The following is a 25,515-nucleotide window of genomic DNA, read 5'->3' as shown; positions in this document are numbered from 1 at the left end:
AAACCATCGAGTATTTACTTGGGATGGAATGTATGGTGAGTGAACAAAACCATATTAAAAAAAAAATGGGTCGATGACAAAACCTCGAGGGCAATATACTGAGTGAAATAAGCCAGACACATTAGGACAATTATTGCAGGGTCTCACTGATAGGAACTAATTACAATATGTAAACTCATAGACATGAAATATAAGGTACCAGGATATAGGATGAGGCTTAAGAATGGGGAGTGGTTACTTAGTATGAGCAGAATGTTCAATTAGGATGAACTTAAATGTTTGGAAATGAACAGGGGTGTTGGTAGCAAGATGTGAGAATAACTAACAGCACTGAATGGTGTGTGAATGAGGTAGAAAGGGGAAGCTCAGTCATATATGTCACCAGAAGTAAAGTTGGAGGTCAAAAGATGGGAATGTATAAAACTGAATCCTATGGTGGGCAATGTCCATGATCAACTGTACAAATACTAGAAATCACTTCATGAACCAGAACAAATGTATGATGATACAATTAGAAGTTAATAATAGAGGGGCATATAGGAAAGAACTATATACCTATTACAAACTATATACTACAGTTAGTAGTATTTCAACATTTTTTCATAAACAGTAACAAACGTACTATATCAATACTATGAGTCAAAAATTGAGGGGGGTTGGTTAGGGATAGGGGAGGATTAGAGTTTCCTTTTCTTTTTTTCTTTTTTCATCTTTCATTTTATTTCTTGTCTGGAGTAATGAAAAGTTTCTAAAATTTGAACAAAAATTAAGTGTGATGAATGCACAGCTGTATGAGGGTACCCAGGGGCAAGTGATTGTACACTTTGGATCTTTGGATAATTGTATGGTATCTGAACAATCTCAATAAAAATGAAAAAAAAAAAAAAAGAATAGACAAGGTCTGTGCAGTGTGGCAGTGCTCAGTCTATTTGAGTCTATCTAGAGCTGCATTGCTTTCCTGTTCCTACTAAAAAAAAAAAAAAAGAGAGATACTGAGAGAGTTTGTGAACAAGAAACCTGCTGTACAGGAAATACTAAAGGAAGCACTACAGGCAGATAGGAAAAAAACAGGAGAGAGAGGTTTGGAGCACAATATTAAGTTTGTTACTGCAAAGGAGAGGCTAGCCCTACTTAAAATTGTGCCTAAGAGTCACCCCCAGAGAATCTCATTTTGCTTACATATGGCCTCTCTCTCTAAGCCAACTCTGCAAGTAAACTCACTGCCCTCCCTGCTACATGGGACACAACTCCCAGAGGTGTGAATCTCCCTGGCAATCTGGGACATGACTCATGGAAATGAGCTTGGCCCTGACATCATGGGATCGAGAAAGCCTTCTTGGACCAAAAGGGGGAAGAGAAATGAAACCAAATAAAGTTTCAATGGCTGAAAGATCTCAAATAGAGTTGAGAAGTCATTCTGGAGGTTATTCTTATGCACTATACAGGTACCTCTTTTACTTCTTAGTGTATTGGAATAGCTAGAAGGAAATACCTGAAACTGTTGAACTGCAACCCGGGAGACTTTGTTCTTGAAGACAATTGTATAATTGTATAGCTTACACCTGTGACGGTGTGATTGTGAAAACTTTATGGCTACCACTTCCTTTATACAGAGAATGGACAGATGAATAGAAAAATGAGGACAAAAAGTAAATGAATAATAGGGAGGGATGAGGGGTATGGGATATTTTGGGTGTTCTTGTTTACTTTAACTTTTATTCTTATTCTTTTTGTGTGTGTTAATGAAAGTGTTCAAAAATTGATTGTAGTGATGAATACACAACTATATAATGGCACTGTGAACAACTGATTGTACACCGTGGATGATTGTATGTTATGTGAATATATCTCAATAAAACTGAATTAAAAAAATTAACAGGTGCTTGAAGTAAGAGATAGTAATGTGAACTCAGCATGTAAACTGGGTTATCAAGAATTATCACAAGCATCCAAAGCACATAGATATATACACAAATATGGATGTATATTTTTATAAGATTATTTTCAGTCTATTAACTATTATGTCTTAAATCATTTTCTAAACCTGAAGTTCGTTGAGTAATGTGGAAATAGAAAACCTATGCTCCCTATTTGACATTTCTTTCCCACTTGCAGGGGAAGATTTGCATTTTGAACTTTAAGGTGACATGAAAAGTTTAAAGTTGTATATTTCCAAATGTGTTATTTGCTGGCAAGTCCACTATGTATTTGGTATTGTAGACAGGATTTCAGAATTACAGAAAATGATATTCTATTTACTGTGTAACCTTCAGTAAGTCATTCTAACATTCTGAGCCTGTTTTGTCTTTTGTTTTAAAAAATTGCTCCACCAACCCATCAAATATTTAGGAAGATCACAGAGATGATGATTGTGGAAGCAGTTTATAAATGCAAAGCACCATGTGAATTTGGGAATAGTTTAATTATTCTGTCAAAGAGACTGCAGGAGACATTGGAGGTCAAGGCAGCCTTCAGAATGTCCCAGAAATAAATCATGGGGCACTGCCTGTTGCTGGGTTCTCTGAGATTTTTATATTAGTGGTGATGTTTTGGAATACAGAGAAGGGGAGGGCTCTAAATGCACATGACAGGACGGTGGGCATAAAATCCCACTAGTTGCACAAAGGCTACTACTCCTCCAACCCACCTCCCTCCCAGACTGTAGGGAATAGGGAAGAGTGGGGAGCAGGAGGGCACAGTCAAGGCTGAATTCACCCACTCAGGACTCAGGGTGCAGAAAACCATCTGCACAACAGTAACCACAAACATCAAGAACATCCTGAGGTTACTTACTAAGTCACATACAAAGATAACTAAAGAGAGAAAAGTATCTAGTGTCCTTTTCCAAACTTGTTCCTTGAGGTATGTAGCCTGTCACCAAATATCTCAGCAGATTTATTATTAATGAAAGAAGGTCGGAAAATCACCAGATAATGCTTATCTAATTATGATGCTTTTATTAATGGAAGGAAATTTGAAGGCATTTGTTTTTATCTTTCCAAAATCTTCAAATAATAATGAGTAGCAGATTTTTATCCTAGTAACATATAAAACATGTTGTGCTTTAAGCACCACAGATGGAAGGATAGTTGACATGTTCTGGAACACTGTGCAAGGAGACTCAAAAAGTGGTTTTAATGACAAGAACACTATTAATAAACATTCATCTTTTAAAAGTGATAATAGTTGTATTTACCTCATATAGTGAGGTGTAAATGAGTTGTTAAATGTAAAGCAATTAAAATGGTACATAACAATGGTAAGAATGCCATGAGGAGGAGGAGGAGGAAGAGGAGAATTCTGGCTCCTCCATCAGCTGTGTTGCTTTGAGAAATTTAGGGAAACTCACTAAGCCTCAGTGTTTTCATCTGTAAAATGTGCATGGTACTGATATCTATCTTATCAGTTAATTCTATGAATTGAAACAGATGAGAAAATGTTGGATGCCATTTCTTGCCTTCCTGCTAACCACTGAGAGAGTGCGTGGAATTTTTCCCAGGAACAACAGAGAATGAATGAAACAAGCATGACCCTCTAAGTCACATCTGCTCCTCTAAACACAGCCTGGAATGGTTCTCCAATTTTGAGACCATTATAATTAGATTGGGATCACCTGGATATTGTAGTGTAATCTCCACATTATAAAGTCCTTGAGTTAATCACATCTACAAAATCCCTTTTGCCATGTAAGGTGACAAATTCAGTTTCCAGGGAGTAGGATGCAAACACATTTGGAGGGGAATTCCAGACCAAAGATTTGGGACTTTCTACGTTCTACTTTCCTCAAACCTTTCCTAAGTAGAAGCATTTTGAAATCCTAGGACCTCCCTTGCATCTCTGCTGGAGAAATGATTTCCAGCCCTGCTGTGACTCTGAAAAACCACATCATAAAACATGGCTCACATAGCCTTGAACTAGTCATAAAATTCCAGAGAAATATGTCCTTTAAGTTATACTTACCCTGTGATAGGTTACATCTAAATGAATAACAATATGCACTATGGGTTTCAGGACTTCCCAGTGTGGATTAAAGAAAAATCAAACTCCTATCTCTGGCCACCCCACACATACTAGTTACAATGAATCAAAGGCAACAGAAATACCAAAGTGAGGATTTGTCTCCATTTTCCAAGATAATTTAAAGTCTAGTTCAAATGCTTGCGCCTCTAAAAAGCCTCCATTTTAGACTCAAATTCCTTTATTCTGGCACAGCACCCCACCCCACCCCTTCCCTGCTCCGAAATCACTGTCTTCTACCTAATGTACAGTACTTCTTAGACACAGTGACATGAAATAGGTTTGGTTGCTTATCTGTCTCATTTGCCCATGGATTGTGACCTTTCATAAATAATAATTGTAGCCTACGTTTAATGAGGGTTTTCCTTTCTGCTGGGATCCATGAAAAGTGCCTTACATGGATTTTCTCGTTTATTCACCAAACAGTCCTGTGAGGTGGATACCATTTTTCATCCTCATTTCAGAGGTAAGGAAACTAAGGCAAAGAACTGTTATATACCGTGTCCACATTCACACAGCTAGTAAGTGATTGGGTAGGTCTGGACCCAAATGCCGTGAACAGAGCCACTGCCCAGAAAGTCTCTCAGCCTGGGGAGAGGCCATCTCTTATTCATTCTTGTCACCCGCACTGTACCCAGATGAGCACCTGGCACCAGGAGGTGCTCAGTCAGTCTGACTGGTACTGAGTGAAGAAGAACTTCCAGGGACAGTGAGCACTTTGCTGTGACTCTTTGGGTGGCTGTCTTCTCTGCTCTGGAGAAGAGAGCGCTGAATCAAGCACCTTCCTCAGTTTGGTAGCTCTCTCGGCCCTGCCTCCTCTGCCCTCTGCTTTCCTCCTCTTACCTTAACTGCAACAATTAGATTAGAAGTTGGAGTTCAGTGCAGACCAAGAGAAAGCAGAACTACCTTTGTGGAACTGAGGAAGCAGAAATAAGAAAATGAGAGAGAGTGATTAAAATTTATGTGTAGGAAAACATTTAACCAAAAGTAATCACAACGTTATCTGAATTTGGCATATTGCAAACAAAGTCTAGTTTTGAATACTGCTTCAGCGTCCTGTTACAGATTTGACTTGGTCTGAGAAGAAACTGGTGGCTGTGGATTAAAGACCGGAGATCACATGTTGAATTGGCCGTTACTCATGTCAACAAAATATCTGGCAATATATTGTTTTTGTTTCCTGGAACAGGGAGGAAGTCCAGAAGAATTCACCAGCCCTACAGAGAAGACAGAACCAACATGAGCACAGCAGGAAAAGTAAGCAAATTTTACTTTGGAGTTAATTTCTCTTTCATATAATAATTAAATATATTTTATTTATTGTATAAGAAGTAAAGGTATACAATTTTTAAGGAATAATTTAAATTTCCTATTTAAATTAGAAGCAATATATTATAAAATACAATATAAAATTTATACCACAATATACAATGCTTTCAAACTACTTGGAAAAAGGTTATTCCCATATAACTTTACCAGAATGTATAGAATCTACTTAATTCTTCTTTCCTACCACTGAATTAATACACACTAGTTACTGTGATAGTTTGTCCAAGCAAATCTTGACTAATTTGTAAATCTAAGTCTAGAAATGTTTTAATTAAGAAGTTGTCTTCATATTAAGAAAACATAATTTAAATGTGTTAATCTGTGTGATCATATTCTTTTTACGAACACATAACTTTATCAGTCTGATAAAAGTTTTATAAAAGGAATTTGATTCCCAAGACTCTGAAATGTCCTTTGAACTTTACTACAAAGCCTCTCACAAAAGGCACTTTGATTTCAAAGTATTCAAATCATCAAGGTTAAGCAGTTGACAACAACACACAAATTCGGATTATAAGGGTACCATTATTGCACAATTCGGAAATTTCTCCAGAAATCCTACAGAACAGTATCTTCTCCATACAAAAGTCAATACGAAGTTTCAGAAAATTAATGCTAATATAATTCAAACTACTTATTAGAACTGGAAACAGAGATATTTGGTTCTCAGGCTCCTATTTGCTCAAGGTGTTTGCAAGTATAGAGAAATGCATGTGTTCACTCAATATAATCAGTTTTTAATTGCAAAAAGCCTGTGCAAGTCTTTCCAGTATATTTGCTGTAATGAGAGTGGATCATGTTGTATAATATCTTGATATGACAACTCAATTAAAGTTCCTGAGGATTCTACACAGATACTGTGTGATATCAGGAAGGTCTATTTCCATAAGATGGGTAGAGAATCCCATAGGTGGTCACTTGTCAGTTCTTACTCCACGTCTTTGTTTTCATTCATTACTGATTAGCACTGACAATGGTACATTCCAAAGGAAAAGGAAAGATTAAATATAATAAAAATCAGCATAAAAGAAATAATAAGAAAGAGTTCATAGAGCAAAAGAGTATACTGATTATTAATGAAAATGATAAATGATGAAATAAGTGATCAATCCTTCTCCTTATATTGCAACATCAATAACTTTTAGCTTTATGATAAAACTTCATAACTGTTTACCCTTCTGCATTTTATTTACCTCAAATATTAAATAGGGATAGTAATAATACCTACCACATGAAGTGAATGTGAGGATTTAATGAACTAATACTGTAAGTACATAGAATAGTACCTGCTACATAGAAAGAGCTCAATAAATGTCAGCCAATGCTATTACTGTTGCTGAAGAGGTTATTTAATGTCCTGTTAAATAATTTGGACACCATTGGGTAGGAAAAATATGACAATGGATTTATCTTAATTCTCTGGACAGTAGCTTAGAGAGTTTGGGGAAATTACTCAGTCCATTAAAGCCTCGATGTTTGCATCTCGAAAATACTGCTAGTAATCCAATAATACCACCCTGTAGCATACCTCTAAGGATTAAAGATCAAGCATGAAAAGCCCCCGGGACAAGACACAGAGTGCCTGTCAATCATAGGCACCAACACTCAGGACCTACTGCCATTAGTGTACATTTTTCAAGAACTCTCAAACTTATTGCTGCATTAGCCATAGCAAAGAGCCTGAAAATTGGAAGGATTTGAAAAATAATAATGCTAATGAGTTTCAAAGGAATGCATTTCGATCAAATTGATTTTATCTTATCTGCAGTTATCTCAATTTGCCATTAAAAAGCACTCTTAACTGTACACACTTTAGAGCAATGAAAAGAGTTTAAAATGTATTCTCAAACACTGCAAATACATGTTCAACCTTTATTTTGAAACACATCTCTGTTTTAGCAATCCTAGCTAGAAATTAAAACACAAACGCAGTTCTCCTATTTTAAAATATGTATGTATGCAATGGGAATGTATGTTTGTTATTTTTACGCTCTAGCATTAAGCCCTGCAGTATTTGGTTCAAATGTAATCTGGAAGGAATACCTACACATAAATCTGAAAACAAAACAGGGCTGCAAAGCTAAGTGCAAAAAGAATGAAGCAAACAAGAAGCACACAGTGGTGGCGGAGGGAAAACGAAAGAAAGAGGACAGCAAACAAACAGACAATGAGAAGCCATTCTAGGCAGGGAAGCAAGTAATAACTTGTTTTCATAAATTCAGATTGTTTGGGCTTCATAAAGAATTAAGCAAGAGAGCAGTAGGTTTTATGTGAACAGACACTGAATCTTTCTGTCAAAGAAATAGTGGTAACTCAGAATTTCATATATTGCCAACAATTGTGGATAAACAACCACTTTCAGGACAGCATTAGAAAGGAGGAATAAACATCTAAGAATGACTTAGGAGAATATTCAGCTTTATCTTAATGTCTAATTATGGCTATTTCTCTTTCTACTTTCCTTATGCTTTACACGGATTTGTTGTTGTTGTTTAAAAGTATATTTCTGTTCTTTTTCTGTATAGCAGTTGTTTGTATAAACTTGAGGATAATGTGGCAACACAAAGATGAAAAGACAAAATCCCTGGCTTCAAACGGGGGAGAAAACTAGAGTCACCTTTCTGTTCGATTTTCCAGGTAATAAAATGCAAAGCTGCTGTGCTTTGGGAGCTAAAGAAACCCTTTTCAATTGAGGAAGTGGAGGTCGTGCCTCCCAAAGCCTATGAAGTTCGTATTAAGGTGAAACACTTCTTTCTCCTTCTATTTAATTAAGGTTTTAAAAAAATCAAAGAATATAAAAATGTAGAAACAACCAAAAATCCATTAAAGAAGCTCCTTATATAAATTGTGGTAATCAGAACAATGGGATTACACTGGTTATCAAGAAAAGGTATAAATGGCCTATATATCATTAAATTTCCTTGAAGTGGTTAAAGAGCATGTACTGTATTACTCTAGGAAAATAAAGAAAAGTTTGTGTTTCTTCAGGAAAAAAGTGCAAAGGGATATATATTAAGATCCAAAATGAATTAGCATTGTATTATATAATATAAAGGGCCACTTTCTAGGTTCTAATCTTAAATTTCTACTTCAGTAAAAAGCATGCATTCCTGTATCTTACATATAATAAAAGTTATACATATTACAGAAACACTTTTTTCACAGATTATCCCATATTTTTTAATGCAAGAAAGGAAAGGAGTGGAGGATTTATACTGATTAATCTTAGGAGTAAACTGAATTTTTTATTTGGGAAGAGTGGGGAATTAGCAAATACCTTGAAAACTCTTTAGGAGCCCAACTTCAGGGAATTGGAGGCAGTCAGTCTTTCTGAGGGACAGAAATTTTTCTGAATGTAAGTATTTTCCCTTTCCTTCACAGATGGTGGCCACAGGAATCTGTCGCTCAGATGACCATGTGGTCACTGGGAACCTTTCCACACCACTCCCAGCGATATTAGGCCACGAGGGAGCTGGCATTGTGGAGAGCATTGGCGAGGGGGTGACTGCAGTCAAACCAGGTACAGGATTTTCACTCAGGGAATGTGTCTCTGTTCAGCCCTCCCAAGGTCATGCAGCCTGGAGGGGGAAACTGAGGCAGTGAGAGGTGAACGACCTGCACATGGTCCAGCAGCAGCCAATGGCAGATCAGGACTAGACAGGGATGTCCTTGTTGCCCCTCTCCCTGCCTCACTTCCTCCCTGTGTCCAGCCATGGCTCCAGGACAGACCTCATGATTCTCTCCTTCAGCAGTGACTCATGGGTTCCTCCTAGACGTCAGGAGCCAGGGTAGATCCTGGGGATGCTGGGAGACCAAAGGACACAGAGTAACTGCTACCCTGGGGTTCACACTCTAATAATGCTGTTTCAGTGTTCCTGAGCACTGCCTTCCTTCAAGGCCCAGAACAGAATCACAAATATGGGCAAGGGAAAAACTGTATGAGTCAAGGAAAAAACATATGTCTATGTCTGGAGACGCTGGGTTACTGTATGGCAACAGGGATTTGCTGAGTTCACAGGATGGGGCTGGGAGGCTCTGGCTGAATCACCATGAAATCTTTTATGTCCAGCAGTGGAGCCTGTGCACTGATTCCTCTTCCTATGTGGCCTCCCTTCTTGAACATAGAGCAAGTGAAACAGACCAGATGGAGGAGGCCTGGCAGAAGGCATCCTGCCAGAAGAGCATGTATTTTATTACCTTTAACCATTGAAAAAAATGTTGGATTATGAACTACTAAATTCCATCTTTAGCATCTAACTTATCCTAATTGCACTGTACTATTGATCCTAATTATATTAATTTAGATGACTGCTTTAGAGGTAAGGGGTGAATACAATAGAAAATGTCCATGCTATCATTTCCACTTAAAGATTATCTATTAGGTAAAATGATCCAATCATTATTTTGATCTTATGGAATAGGTAGTTTGGTGGATTAAAAATAAAAATGTTTAATTCAAAAAAAATATTTTTAGCCAGTGGATACGCTCTCTCCCTCTGATATATATATTAAAATGACTTGTGAAGAGAAAAATATAGTTGTTTGGTTTGAGTTTGAACTTTCAGTATTTCCTTTTTACAAAAATATAAGTAATAAATTGATACCCTCACATTACAACTCTGCTCTTTCCATCGTGGAGGAAAAAATAGATAATTTAAAAATTAACTGCTGAAATTCTACAAGAAAATGTTTGACTCAGGAATGATTGACATAGTCAGAACAATTTTTTGAATTCCTATTGTTTGATGTATTCTTTTCAGTTTTCCAGGAAAATAACTAAATTAACAATTAATATTCACTTCAAAACAAAGATAAGGAAGAGATTTTGCAAATCATATTTTTAAGAACACTCATACTACTGCAATCCAAACTAGTGCAAAATATCAGATCACCATTATGACAGTCTGCTTGCAACTAAAATTTATATTAACACTTATAGTGAGAATACTTAAGATTTAATTAACTAAAATTAAATGAGATTAAGTGTGTAAATCCCCCATAGAAATCTAGACATGATAAAAGATAATTATTCATACAGAAGAAATAACCCTAATTCATGTTGCTTTCCACATTTGCATTTCTCCTTTGGGAATCCTCAGACCAGTATAAAATCAAACTGATAAACACTGCTGACAGTCAATGACATAGTGCTGACTGCACTGTATTTCTTGGGACATCTTTCCAAACCAAATGAGTCTAATATATGCACCTAAGCTTTCAGTTCTTGTTCTAGCAATTGTTGGGTAGAAATTTAAAAAGCATTTGCTTTATCCTCTTCCAGGTGATAAAGTCATCCCATTGTTTACTCCCCAGTGTGGAAGATGTGTCGTTTGTAAACACCCAGAAGCCAACTTCTGCGTGAAAAATGAGTAGGTTGTTGATACTTTGTATGTAGAGCCAATGAGTTTGCACAACAGGAGGCTCCTGTCTCATGCCCTTCTGTTTCTGTCTCTGTTACACCCACCAGTCTGACCAACCCTCGGGGGACCATGCAGGACGGCACCACCAGGTTCACCTGCAGAGGGAAGCCCATCCACAACTTCGTCAGCACCAGCACCTTCTCTGAGTACACAGTGGTGGATGAGACTGCTGTGGTCAAGATCGATGCAGCTGCACCGCTGGAGAAAGTCTGCCTCATTGGCTGTGGATTTTCTACTGGTTTTGGGTCTGCAGTCAAAGTTGCCAAAGTAGGAATGACCACAGGCAATAACACCACATGTACTCAAACTGTCAGAAACATTTATTTCACAGGAATCATGAATCATTCCTCTAAATTAAGTGACAGCTTCTCCCCTGCTGCCATTATAGCTTTCATACACATCTTAGAATTTGGGATGTGATTATGGGTAAAATATGGCCCCAGAAGAAATTGAGAGCATATCCTAAACAAATCACCTGCTTGTCAAAGAACAACAAGCTGTTGCTATATAGGAAAGTTGGGCATAAGAATACAAGTAATTCCTGATAACAGTCAATGGTGGCACCTAGTCCAGCTTACACTCTGCCTCACAATCATTTCTTAATCCATTCTTGTCCTTTCTGAAAATGCAGGTCACCCCGGGCTCCACCTGTGCTGTGTTTGGCCTTGGAGGAGTCGGCTTGTCTGTCATCATTGGCTGTAAGGCAGCTAGAGCAGCCAGGATCATTGGGGTGGATATCAACAAGGACAAATATGCAAAGGCTAAGGAGCTGGGTGCCACTGAGTGCATCAACCCCCAGGACTTCCAGAAACCCATCCATGAGGTGCTGACGGAAATGACTGGGGGTGGTGTGGACTTTTCCTTTGAAGTCATTGGTCGGCTGGACACCATGGTATGTATCATGACATGCCCTAATTCATGCATCTTTTATCAAGGCCATGTTTTTAAATAGCAGAATATTAATATTGTGTATAAATACTATTTTTAAATTATGATTTGCAATAATCTATCTCCTGTTTCTTACTAATGATTATTTTATCTGCTATTATAAGGAAACTTTCATTCCTTTGGCTAAGGAAAAATGTCTCAAGTCAAAGTTCCAGGTGAAAGGGTGTTTTATATTAAGGCTTTATAAATTTATTTTATTAACTTCTGTTAAAAATCTCAACATGAAGGAAATATCAATAATAAATATTCTATTCTCAGAGAAAATTGGATTTTCCCCATATTCATAAAAAAGTGTTAATTTTTTTATATGTCTGTGAATTAAGATTTCTTTTCACATGTCATAGTTTGACAAAAAGAAATAATCATAATAAGGCCAAAAAAAAAACATTATTAACAAAATTTTACATTAAAGGAAATTACTCTTTTAATGCCTTACTAAGATATCCCCAGAGCAGAGAGCCTAGTGCTTGGCATTTAATAATCACCCAATTTCTCTATGTGGTATCAAAAACTATAAAAGATTGACATATTTTACTACCAAACAAAATTAAAGCATACATGTCTCATACCATTACATGTATAAAATAGCATTACATACAATTCATGAATTTACAATTCATGAAAATTCTTAGAATAGTGCTACCTGGGTAGTGGTTAGCATCAATAAACGTTAGCTGATGTTATTATTATAACATACTATTTACAATCTTGAAGTACTTTCGACATCTTTGGCATGTCCATGATATTATTTTCATATAAATATAAATATCCTCAATTGTGATGGAAAACATATCTATGGCTCCATTCCACCTAACAAAATTCTCTACTGAAACAGTCCCCAGACCAGTCAATTCCCATTGTTGAGATTCCCTGGTAAGATCAAGCAACGTCAGTAACATGGTGCAGCTCCCTGAGAGTACTGAATTTGCAGCCCTGATCTGGGACAATATGCCACAAACAACTGAAGTTCCAAGGGAATCTAACTTTTTGTGAGATGTCAGTTTTTCTTCTTAGGTTCTTACTGTATTTTCTTTCTCCCATATTTTCACATGGACTGGATTGTTATTTTATTTGATGATATCAAGTGGCTGATATCCACAAATTCTATGGATATCTGATCTTCCAAACCATGCTCCAAACTCAAAGCATTAATAAGTATACATTTCTGGGGATTCCTAAACAATTTTCTTACTAGAGAATGTGTTCTAAACCTTAATGAGCCAAAGTCTTGTGGACTTGTCTTTTGAGATTCCAGAATAATAGGTGAAGTTTAAGATAAAACCAAATTACATTACAGGAGATAAATATAAATTTTATAACATGCCCAATTTAGAGATGGATAGTAAAATAGGAATCCATTAAACAAAGTGCATCAAGTGGACTAGAGACAAATTTTAATTATGCAATCAATGTTACATGTTGTTTACCACCAATATAACTGGTCTAAGTATGAGGTTAAAAGTGACTACTCAATAAATAAATGAGAAATGATTAACCACCTCATAGATGACTGAAGATTCATGTGATGATAAAATTTTACCCTTTTTGGGGGAACCAACTTTTTCTATGTTTGTAATAATATTTGCCTCTTTAATACTTTATAAGAAAAAACTATGTACAAACAAATACAGCCTTTAATTCTCTTATCCAAAGATATTTTCTGCCCATTTGCTAATTCCACAGCACTCAGGTACAAACAATGGAGAAAATAGAAGCAAAACACAAAATTTCTATCCTACACATACTCACTATGTAACTGACCTTATGTAAATTCTTAGAGTGTGCCATGAGTGGGAACAATCAGAGGACCTGTTGTTACAATGCTGAATACTGATTTCATTCCAGGCGGAGGCCCTGTCATGCTGTCATGAGGCATATGGTGTAAGTGTCATTGTAGGGGTGCCTCCAGGTTCCCAAAACCTCTCCATGGACCCCATGTTGCTGCTGACTGGGCGCACCTGGAAAGGGGCAATTTTTGGAGGTATGTCATAAGGCTTAAGGGGGTGAATTCTTACCACAGGATTTGTTCCATTTTATAAATAACAAGGCTAGGCTTTGAAAGCAATGTAGTCAAAGATAAATTAATGGTCCTCATGTATCTTTAGGCTCCAAATCCACTAGATGTAGAACGAATGCAGCCTGAAGCTCCCAAGGCACACACTCTGATAATCCAACTAGTAGGACTTATAGTAAAATCTCCTTGGAAGGTGGTGCCTGGATAAGGCACTGAAATATCCAGTAGTACCCAGGAAATCCATAGCTCCATAGTTCATATTTGCACTCATTGCCCAAATTTAGGCAACCCCTAAATTGACTCCATGAGTTTGGGCATAATCATCCATACTATACTCTCTCTCTGACAGAGCTAATAATGAAGAGTGCTAATGTACTGAGGGGTAAAAAAAAAAAAAACACAAAAAAATACAATTTGCACATTATTTCTTATTAACCCCAGTATAGCAGCCTGTGGAATGCAGCTCATTTTATACAATGTGAATTTATTCTCTTTGAAAAGTATCCTCACCAATTCTACTTATTGCTGCCTGAATCTACCAACGATGTCTTCTTCTTTCTAGGCTTTAAGAGTAAAGATTCTGTCCCCAAACTTGTGGCTGATTTTATGGCCAACAAGTTTCCACTGGACCCATTAATAACACATGTTTTACCTTTTCAAGAAATCAATGAGGGATTTGGCCTGCTTCGCTCTGGAAAAAGGTAGATTATTTTTCCATCTTCTTTATGGGGTGGGCTAGGCTTACAGAGAAAATTTTATCTGCTCATAGATTTGGCACATAGATGAGAAGTAAAAGGAGGAGAAAAACAGTGGAGTGCTTGGTTTTCCCTTACCAGTTCATTTTCATTTAGAATATTTTATATCTTCTTGTGAGGATCCAAGAACAGTTGTTGCTTTGAATTTTGATTCTGCGAAAGTCAAATTTTGTGGCTTGTCACAAATCTGAATCATCAGAGCAGTTCAACCTCCTGACAGGAGGACACTCCCCCTGAAAGGAAAGAGGGTCAGAGTCACACAGTCTTCATCAGACCATGGGACTCCTGCAGCCTCTGCCTGGCCCCTAACACAGGCTGCCCACTGATGGACGGGAATTTAGATTCTAATCAGGACATCCCAAGACTTTCATTATAGTTGTTAGTGGAGCTATGCCGGGATTGTGTCTTCTATTCTTCGTAAAGGACACTGACTATTACTGTTATTTCGTTTTGCAGTATTCAAAGATATGTTCACAAATAAAAGTTATTTTAAAGGATTAGGGTCCAAAATGCTATTTTTTAAAGATATCTTAGGAAGATGGGCCAATGCCATTTCAACCTCTAACAGTTGACTCTTACAATTACTTAATAAGATGAATTGTGTCACCTGCATTGATATGAGTCACAACAAGTAATAGGCAATTTTATTCCACCCTGAACTTCTTGTTGAACAGTCCATGCTTTTTCTGCAACCTCACTCTTCTCATGAGATTTCCAATTTAAATTGTATCTTAAATAATGACATGTATATAATATTATGAGACACTGCATCTGGTAAAAAAAATAGGCATATGTATGTGTATATTCTTGAGAAAACTAAGAAGCTAATGCATATCACTAGGTACTATACAAATGGTGTTATCTGTGTTACCTCATGAGATTCCCAAGGAATGCTGATATCTAGTTTTAATTTCACTATATAAGAATAGAGAAAATGAGGCTCAGAAATGACATGCAGTTAGTAAGCAAGGGAGCCAGAATTCAATTAGATCTGTTTCTTAGCAAAGCCTATTTATTTTCTGTTATACTGCACTGACTCACAAGAGCTCATATATGCACACACACCTACTTATACATATATACTTATATATACATATACATATATGTTCATATTCACATATATGTATATATATATGACACAGTAGTCAACAAATCTTAGTTGTTGCCCCATGGTGGGCATTTTTTGTTAGGCTGAGGTTTAAATGAGCTAATGCCTGAAAAGCATCTACAAAGTTCATGGCAGATAGCAAGAATTAATTACAAGTCATTACCCATTGTTGGTTTATCTTTATTAATATGCCTGACACTCAGAATTTCAAAAATGATTTTTGAAGATGCCAATATAAAATAAAGTCTAGGAAGATACATATTTCAAAGTGATCTGTGAGCTTAAATTTGAAGAAATCATGAGAGAGAAGCAGTAAAAATGAGCTTCATTTTACTTGTTTGTACTTGAAGGTATAGGGATGGGAGTGAAGTGTCTAGAAACACAGCCAGGTTTCCACTAAGACACGTGGAATCCTCCTTGGACTCTCAGAGAAAGAGATCAAATGTCTAATGTTAAAATAATTAATATATTTTCTTTTCTGTTTCAGTATCCGCACCATCCTGACATTTTAAGGCCATGCAGACGCCTTCACTTGCCCCCTCCTTCTGGCTGCCCCATGCCCTCATCATCTAGAACATGAGACCAACTCCAGCACTGACCCTGCCCTTCAGAGATGCTGTCAATAAATACACATGCTATCAATAAATACAAAAGAAACAGAAACTGTTGTGAAAAAGTGGTTGTCTTGAGGATTAAATATAAATAGTTTCTTAGAGAACTTTCAGGTTTACAGAAAAATTGCACAGGAAATACTTTCCATATACTCACCCTCCTCCAGCCCTGTGGGCAATTTCTCCTATTATTGACATATACATTAGAGTGATACTTTTGTAAAAATTCATTACCCAATACTGATCCATTATTATTATTAGTAGTAGTAGTAGTAGTAGTAGCAGTAGTAGTAGTAGTATTAACGTAAGTCCATGGGTTACTTTAGTTTCCCGGTTTGTGTTGCACAGTTCTATAGGTTTTTACAAATGCATAATTTCATGTATCCACCATCTATGCAAATGAGAGACATATGAAATGGTGAACATCAGGTAGGTTTTTTTAAAACTTTTTATTGTGAAAAATAACACGTATGCAGAAAAGTGATAAATTTCAAAGTACTGTTTAACAAGCAGTTATAGAACAAATTTCAAAGTACAGTTTAACAAATAGTTACAAGGCAAATACCTGTCAAAGTTACAACATTGCTTAACCCTAGAAGCCTCTTTTTATCTATTTCTAAACAGTCTATCTTTACACAGTTTTTCAGTAGCAATTTGGATAGGAAATTCAGGAAGCTAAGATGACTAGAAAATTTTAACCAACTTTTAATAAGACATTAAGGAAAGGAATTTAAAGTTATAAAAATGTCACTCATTTAACTAGATCATCCATACTATATTCCATATATTACCTGTTAAGTTTTTTTAATGCAATTTTATTGAAATACATTCATATACCATACAATCATGCAAAGTGTACAGCTGTTCAAAGTATCATCATACAGTTGTGCATTCAAAATCACGATCAATTTTTGAACATTTTCATTACTCCAAAAAATAAAAATAAAAAAGTAAAAGTGAAAAAGAACACCCCAAACATCCCATACCCCTCCTCCCCCATATTATTCATTTATTTTTTGTCCCCATTTTTCTACTCGTTTTTCCATGCACTGGATAAAGGGAGTGTGAGCCAAAGGTTTTCACAATCACACAGTCATACAATATAAGCTATATATTTAAACAATCATCTTCAAGAATCAAGGATACTAGATTGCAGTTCAACAGTTTCAGATATTTCCTTCTAGCTATTCTAATAAACTAAAAACCAAAAAGGGATGTCTATATAATTTATAACAGTTACCTCCAGAATTTCCTCTAAACTCCATTTGAAAACTCTCAGCCACTGAAACTTTATTTTGTTTCATTTCTTTTCCCCCTTTTGATCCAGAAGTCTTTGTCAATCCTACGAATCTAGGTCCAGACTCATGCCCGGAAGTCACATCCCACGTTGCCAGGGAGATTTACACCCCTGGGAGTCATGCCCCACATAGGGGGGATGTCAGTGAGTTTACCTGCAGAGTTGGTTTAGAGAGAGAGGCCACATCTGAGCAACAAAAGAGGTTCTCTGGGGGTGACTCTTAGGCACAATTATAAGTAGGCTTAGCCTGTCCTTTGCAGTAAGAAGCTTCATAAAGTCAAGCCCCAAGATCAAGGGCTCAGCCTACCAAACTGGCAGTCCCCAATGCTTGTGAGAATATCAGGAATTCCCCAGCTGGGGAAGTTTAATATTCCCACAAATGTTTTTTTATTCTGCCCAAATTACTCTGGGATATATTGCTAACTTGTACAAACTAACCAAATCTTACTCCCTATTCAAGTTTCCATGTAATTATGGTGCTTTGAGTAAACTGACCATACAAGTTAAATTATATACTGTGCTACAGAAAAAAAAAATTGTACCAAATAAACATCTCTTCCTTTGGTCCCACACAGAAGCCAAAGTTTTAAAACATAGTTAATATCATCCTCTACCCTTTAATCTGATCTACCCCAGTCTCATATATCCAATCAAAGTCTGATCTCTTTTTCAGCCTCTTTAACAGTTGCTGCATGGGGCAATGCCAGCACTCATAGCTGCCGAACTCTGGGTCCAAGTCCCAGGCACCACACAGACATCCAAAGTTTAAGGGACCAACCGGGTCACACACAACAGCTCAACATCTCAGACTTTAGAAATAATTCTTACCACTCATGAATAGAAGTGACTGCTGTAAGAGCTTACACTCTAGGAACCTTTACATAAGCCTCCCTCTGATAACCCATGCTCCCAGATTCAACTGTCAGAGTTTGCACATTATTGTTAGTTCATATTAGGGAGTCATTATAATGTTTGTCTTTTCATTTCTGGCTTATTTCACTCAACCTACTCTCCTCAAAGTCCATTCACCTAATTGCATATCTCACAACTTCATTCCTTCTTGACACCACTCAACATTCCATTGTATGTAGACACCACAGTTCACCTTTAAGTTTATCAGTCAATGTACCCTTAGGCCACCTTCATCCATTGCAAATCATGAATACTGCCACTCGTGTCCCACTCTCAGCACTTCCAAGTGTACCACCAATAATAGGGGTGCAGGACCATATAGAAACCATATACTTAGATTCTTTTAGAACCACCACAGTGTCCTCCAGATGGGCTGCACCATTCTACTTCCCCACCAACAGTGATTAGGCGCATCCCTCACTTCATATTTTCTCCAGCACTTCTATATCTCTGTTTATTTTTCAAACAGTTTTATTCACACACCATACAATCCATCCTAAGTAAACAATCAATGATTCCCAGTACAATCATACAGTTATGCATTTATCAACACAATCTATATCAGGACATTTCCATTTCTTCCACAATGAAAGACTTAGAAAAGAAAAAGAAAATGAAGAATAAAATAGATAAAAGGAAATAAAATAAAATAAAATACAGTAAAATAAAATAAAATAAAAGGAAAGGAAAGAAATGAAAAGAAAAGAAAAGAAAAGAAAAGAAAAGAAAAAAAAAGAAAAGAGTCATATAGCAACAACAACAAGAATCCATATGTATTAGTTAGGGTTCTCTAGGGAAACAGAATCAATGAGAGGTGTCTCTGACTATAAAATTTGTAAAAGTGACTCACACAACTGTGGGTATGCACGAGCCCAAATTCTGTAGAGCAGCCAGCAAACTGTCAACTCCAAGGAAGATGTCCAATGAACTCCTCAGGAAACAAACCCACAACTTCAACGAACTCCTCAGGAAATGAACTGGGATCTTCGACAAACGTGTTCGATGAACTCCTCAGGAAACGAACCGGCAACTTCGACGAACTCCTCAGGAAACGCCTCACTGAGCAGCCGAAGAAGAAGTGAAGGTCCTCTATCTCTCTCGCTTATAAGTCTTCAACTGATTAATTGGATTAATCCAGCCAATTGCAATCTCTCATTGTGGAAGTCATGCCCTTTGGTGAGTCATCAGTCACAGCTGCAGTCAATTGACTGATGATTTAATAAACCAGCCTGTTGGTTTATTGACCAGCCTCAAATGTCCTCACAGCAATTGTTAGGCCAGTGTCTGCTTGACCAGGCAGCTGGGTACTATCACCTGGCCAAGTTGACACATGAACCTAACCATCACAGTCCACCCCTTGTCAACTTGGCAGTTATACACACACCTAAAACAATACTTTATCTCTAAGTAGAAAACAATAACAGACATATATTTTGCCTAACAATACTCCCCTGTGCAGCATACAACTGGAAATGCACCAAATCTCTCCAGAATAGGGTGCAAGTCCTTGGGTGACATTAGCTCTTAAAATTGATTTCCTTTAAGTTTAAATACAACAAAATGAACAGTACGGGTTATGCATTGTGACAAGGGGATAAGACAGACAAGAAAACAAAGATATTTCCTTTACAGACAAATGCAAACATAATCATAACAAAACACGGAGGAAATATTCATGCCATCATAGTCCTCGTTTCTGTAACTGGTCATGTAGCTATAGTTCATATTTATCACTACCTTCTTCCATTACTCATTCCATATTCCCTTTACCCTCAGCAAGCAGTTCAGCTGGCTGTGGTTCTTTGCCTGGTGGGGTGACCCAAACCTTCATTCCTGAAGTTTCTTGGCCATTGGTAGACCTGCCTGGATTGGGTTGTTGCAGTTTTCCATTGACTTTAATCACAGGGCATGGTAGTAATAAGAGATGCCCTAGGGGATCTCCTGTATTCCGGGAAAACTCTTCTTTACTTCCATTGTGTCATTGCAGTGCTATTTCCCCTTGATAGTCGGGACCAATCACCCCAGCCAGTACAGTAATCTCCTTACTTGCCTGTTGATACAGAGGCATAAGAAGAACAAAGTGGCCAGGTGGCAGTCTTAACTTCCAGTTCAATGGGATTATTGTTGTGTTTCCTGGTGGAAGCACTCCTCCTTTTGGAAGCAAGACCTATAGACCAGCAGAGCTTAAGCTTGCAGGGACAGGAAGCAAACATTTACCTAGTAAATCACTAAGAGTGATAGTGAGTGGTGCCACTCCTGTTTCCACCCCTTGATTCCTGGACCTATGAATCCTGGCTATGGGAGAAACAGCACCATAGAGTGGACACTGATTCAGAGCATACACAGCCTCCTGGAGAACACTGCCCCAACCCTGCAAGGTATTGCCACCTAGTTGGTGCTGTAATTAAGTCTTCAACAGGCCATTCCACCATTCTGTCAACCCAACTGCCTCTGGATGATGGGGAACATGGTAAGACCACAGAATTCCATGAGCATGTGCCCATTCCCTCACTTCATTTGCTGTGAAGTGGGTTCCTTGGTCTGAAGCAATGCTGTGTGGAATACCATGATGGTGGATAAGGCATTCTGTAAGTCCATGGGTGGTAGTTTTGGCAGAAGCATGTCATGCAGGGAAGGCAAAACCAGATCTGGACCATGTGTCTATTTCAGTAAGAATAAATCTCTGCCCCTTCCATGATGGAGGTGGTCCAATGTAATCAACCTGCCACAGGTAGCAGGCTGATCACCTCAGGGAATGGCACCATATCGGGGACTGAGTGTGGGTCTCTGCTGCTGGCAGATTGGACACTCAGCAGTTGCTGTGGCCAGATCAGCCTTCATGAGTGGAAGCCCATGATGCTGAGCCCATGCATAACCTCCATCCCTACCACTATGACCACTTTGTTCATGAGCCCAATGGGCAATGACAGGAGTTGCTGGGGAAAGAGGCTTATTGGTATCCACCAAATGGGCCATTTTATCCACTTGGCTATTAAAATCATCTTCTGGGACACAAATATCTTCACGTTGTTTGCCCACTCAGAAAGGTCTATCCACATACCCCTTCCCCAGACTACTTTGTCACCAATCTTCCAATCATATTCCTTCCAAGTCCCTGACCATCCAGCCAAACCATTAGCAACAGACCAGGAATCAGTATACAAATGCACCTCTGGGCAGTTCTCCTTCCAAGCAAAGTGAACAACCAGGTGCACTGCTCGAAATTCTGCCCACTGGGAGGATTTCCCCTCACCATTGTCCTTCAGGGACATCCCAGAGAGGGGCGGCAGTGCTGCAGCTGTCCACTTTTGGGTGGTGCCTACATATTGTGCAGACCATCTGTAAACCAGGCCCAAGTTTTCTCTTCCCCAGTCAACTGATTGTAAGGAACTCCTCAAGATACCATAGCTATGGGCTGGGAAAGAGAAGGTAAGGTGGAAGGAGTGGGGGCCATGGGTATTTGGGCCACTTCCTCATGTAACTTATTTGTACCTTCAGGACCTGCCTGAGCTCTATCTCATATACACCATTTCCATTTTATGATGGAGTGCTGCTGTGCACACCCAACTTTATGGCTTGGTGGGTCAGACAATACCCAGCTCATGATAGCTAACTCAGGTCTGATGGTAACTTGGTGGCCCATGGTTAAGCGTTCTGTCTCTACCAAGGCCCAGGAGCAGGCCAACAGCTGTTTCTCAAATGGAGAGTAGTTACCTGCAGAGGATGGTAAAGCTTTACTCCAAAATACTAAGGGCCTGCATTGTGATTCTCCTATAGGAGCCTGCCAAAGACTCCAAACAGCATCTCTTTTTGCCACTGACACTTCCAGCACCATTGGGTCAGCTGGATCACATGGTCCCAGCAGCAGAGCAGCTTGCACAGTAGCCTGGACCTGTCGCAGAGCCTCATCTTGTTCCAGTTGCCACTCAAAACTAGAAGCTTTTCTGGTCACTCAGTAAATGAGCCAGAGTAGCACACCTAAATGAGGAATATGTTGTCTCCAAAATCCAAAGAGGCCACCTAAGCATTGTGCCTCTGTTTTGGTCATAGGAGGGGCCAGATGCAACAGCTTATCCTTCACCTTAGAAGGAATATTTCGACAGGCCCCACACCACTGGACACCTAGAAATTTTAATGAGGTGGAAGGCCCCTGTATTTTTGTTGGATTTATCTCCCATCCTCTGCCACACAAATACCTTACCAACAAATCTAGAGTAGTTGCTACTTCTTGCTCAATAGGTCCAATCGACATGATATCACCAATATAATGGATCAGTGTGATGTCTTGTGTGAGGGAGAAATGATCAAGATCCCTGTGGACAATATTATGACATAGGGCTAGAGAGTTGATATAACCCTGAGGTGGCATAGTGAATATAAAGTGCTGGCCTTGCCAGCTGAATGTAAACTGTTTCTGGTGGTCCTTACTGACAGCAATTGAGAAAAAAGCATTTGCCAGATCAATAGCTGCATACCAGGTACCAGGGGATGTGTTGATTTACTCAAGCAATGATACCACATCTGGAACAGCAGCTGCAATTGGAGTCACCACCTGGTTAAGCTTATGATAATCCACACTTATCTTCCAAGACCCGTCTGTTTGATGCACAGGCTAAATAGGAGAGTTGAATGGGGATGTGGTGGGAATCACCACCCCTGCATCCTTCAAGTCCTTAAGAGTGGCATTAATCTCTGCAATCCCTCCAGGAATCTGGTATTGCTTCTGGTTCACTATTTTGCTAGGCAGGGGCAGTTCTAGTGGCTTCCACTTAGCCTTTCCCACCATAATAGCCCTCACTCCAGGAGTCAGGGAACCAATGTGAGGATTCTGCCAGTTGCTCAGTATGTCTATTCCAATTATGCATTCCAGCACTGGGGAAATAACCACAGAATGGGTCCAGGGACCCACCGGACCCACTGTGAGATGGGCCTGAGCCAAAACTCCATCAATCACCTGACCTCCATAAGCCCCAACTCTGACTGGTGGACTAGAGTGATGTTTTGGGTCTCCAGGAATTAATGTCACTTCTGAACCAGTGTCTAATAATCCATGAAATATCTGATCATTTCCTTTTCCCCAATGCACTGTTACCCTGATAAAAGGCCATAGACCCCCTGGGGAAGGCTGGGAGGAAGATTAAGAGTACAAATTTTTGGAAGTGTAAACAGGGTCCTTCCCCAAGGGTAACTGGCCTTCCCTTCATTCAAGGGGCTCTGGATCTGTAAACTGTCTCAAGTCTGAGAATTGATTAAGGGGCCATGACTCTCTGTTTTTGTAATTAAAGGGAGACTTTTGTTCATGTGACCTAGAATTCTTCTGCCTATATAGTTGAAACAAGAATTTAGTCGATTGCCCATCTACTTTACTACTTGGTACTCCATGATCCACTAGCCAACACCATAAGTCTCCGTGAATCAAATTATTTTGATTGCTGCTTTGAACCTGTTTTCCATTATGGTAGCCACACTCACCTTGTCTGTGGCAATTCACTGCAGCCACTTGGCTTCTGCCAATTTGGGACCCGAGGATCCCCATTGTGTTTAATTATTCCAGCTCAGTGACAGCAGTTTCTACAGTAATATCTGACCTACAGAGAAAGGCTACTACAGAGCTCTTCAGGGATGATGGAACTAGTCTCACAAATTTATTCCTTACACTCCTGGTAAAAGGTGTGTCCTCTGGACATTCCAGGGTTGTGTGAGCAGATCTTCCATGATAAATCTGCCCTAACATTCCAATCTCTCTAAGCCTTTGAATCCCTTCCTCCACATTGTACCAGAGCAGTTCTGGCATTTCAACCTCTGGCAATGCTGGTCACCTTTTGATCCATGTTTCAGCCAACCACACAAATTGTTAACACCCTTTCTAACCCCTCGAGCTACAACATTGAATGCAGAATCTCTGCTTAGTGGACCCATATCAGTAAATTCAGCCTGATTCAACCTTATATTCCTTCCACCATTATCCCACACCCTTAATATCCATTCCCACACATATTCCCCTGGTTTCTATCTGTATAAGTTGGAAAACTCATACAGTTCCTTTGGGATATAGCATACCTCTTCATGGTCACACTTTGTATCTCACCCTTTGGGGCCTGTTGGGACTTTAGCCTAGTTATAAGTCTTGAAGCAAAGACTCGTGGTGGGGGTGGGTCATGAAAAGAGTTAGAATTATCCCTCAAGCCATTTACCTCAGCACATTCTGCTACATTTTTATCTCTTAAAACAGGATTAATCTCTCCAGACAAAGGAGTGAGGGCTGCTTCCTCAGAGAAGGTAATTACAGGATTAGCAGGCATGGAGGGGTTAATCTCTTTAGGTGGAGGTTGGATGGCAGGCTCCTTAGGGCAGACTGGAGGTGGGGAAGCTGTTTCCTCAGGACAGCCCTCTACAGGTAAATCTAACTGTGACTCAGCAGAATCCAGGGTTCCAATGTCCTCACTGCCATTATTATCAATCCATATGTCCCCATCCCAAGTTTCTGGATCCTATTCTTTTCCAATCAATGCCTTCACTTTAGCAGCAGACACTCTGAGAGGTTGAGATTTTAGTTTACATTGTAAATCTGCTACTCACACAATGAGAGTCTGTATCTGGTTTTCAGAAACTTCCTGTCTGTGGGCACAGGAAATAAGATTTTCTTTCAGAGCACACATAGAAACCTTTACATCTGTCATACGGCATTTAAGTTTTGAATTTGAAGCCTTTAGCTCATCCCTTTCTCTTACAACTTTATCCAAAGTATCTAAGAGCAGCCAGCCATCATCATTATACCTCTTAATTCTGCAAAACTCTGTGAAGGTGTCGAAAACACTGTCACCCAGAACCTTGCATCATACTAGAGTATGATAAGGAGAATCAAACGGTGCTATTTTGTGTATCGCCTTTGCCAACTCATGCCATGGACTGTCAGTGCCCTCTTGATTATTGGAAATATAGTCATTAGTGCCTTTGAATCTAATAAGAGTAGAAAACAAATTGTAAAAGCCCATTTTAAGATTCTGTTTCTCAAGAACCACTCCTGGTACCAAGCTGTATTAGGGTTCTCTAGGGAAACAGAATCAATGAGAGGTGTCTCTGACTATAAAATTTGTAAAAGTG

At 38.7% G+C, this 25,515-nt stretch overlaps 1 protein-coding gene across 1 annotated transcript; it reads left to right on the top strand.

The window, feature by feature from the left end:
• The first annotated feature begins 5,141 nt into the window (after positions 1-5,141).
• LOC119529680 (alcohol dehydrogenase E chain) lies at positions 5,142-16,254 on the top strand. Its single transcript, XM_037830304.1, has 9 exons — positions 5,142-5,274; positions 7,984-8,085; positions 8,728-8,866; positions 10,628-10,715; positions 10,814-11,033; positions 11,398-11,658; positions 13,560-13,695; positions 14,291-14,429; positions 16,079-16,254. The coding sequence occupies exons 1-9, from the start codon at positions 5,257-5,259 to the stop codon at positions 16,101-16,103; spliced, it is 1,128 nt and encodes a 375-aa protein (XP_037686232.1). The 5' UTR covers positions 5,142-5,256; the 3' UTR covers positions 16,104-16,254.
• The last annotated feature ends 9,261 nt before the right edge of the window (positions 16,255-25,515 follow it).

Source organism: Choloepus didactylus, chromosome 3, assembly GCF_015220235.1.
Source record: "Choloepus didactylus isolate mChoDid1 chromosome 3, mChoDid1.pri, whole genome shotgun sequence".
Taxonomy (NCBI): Eukaryota; Metazoa; Chordata; class Mammalia; order Pilosa; family Megalonychidae; genus Choloepus; species Choloepus didactylus.
This window is presented reverse-complemented; position numbering and strand designations above follow the sequence as displayed.

Coding starts and splice junctions, on each gene's coding strand:
- LOC119529680 (XM_037830304.1), top strand. Junction 13,696..14,290: donor GAAAGGGGCAATTTTTGGAG/GTATGTCATAAG, acceptor TCTTCTTTCTAG/GCTTTAAGAGTAAAGATTCT. Junction 14,430..16,078: donor CTGCTTCGCTCTGGAAAAAG/GTAGATTATTTT, acceptor TTTCTGTTTCAG/TATCCGCACCATCCTGACAT.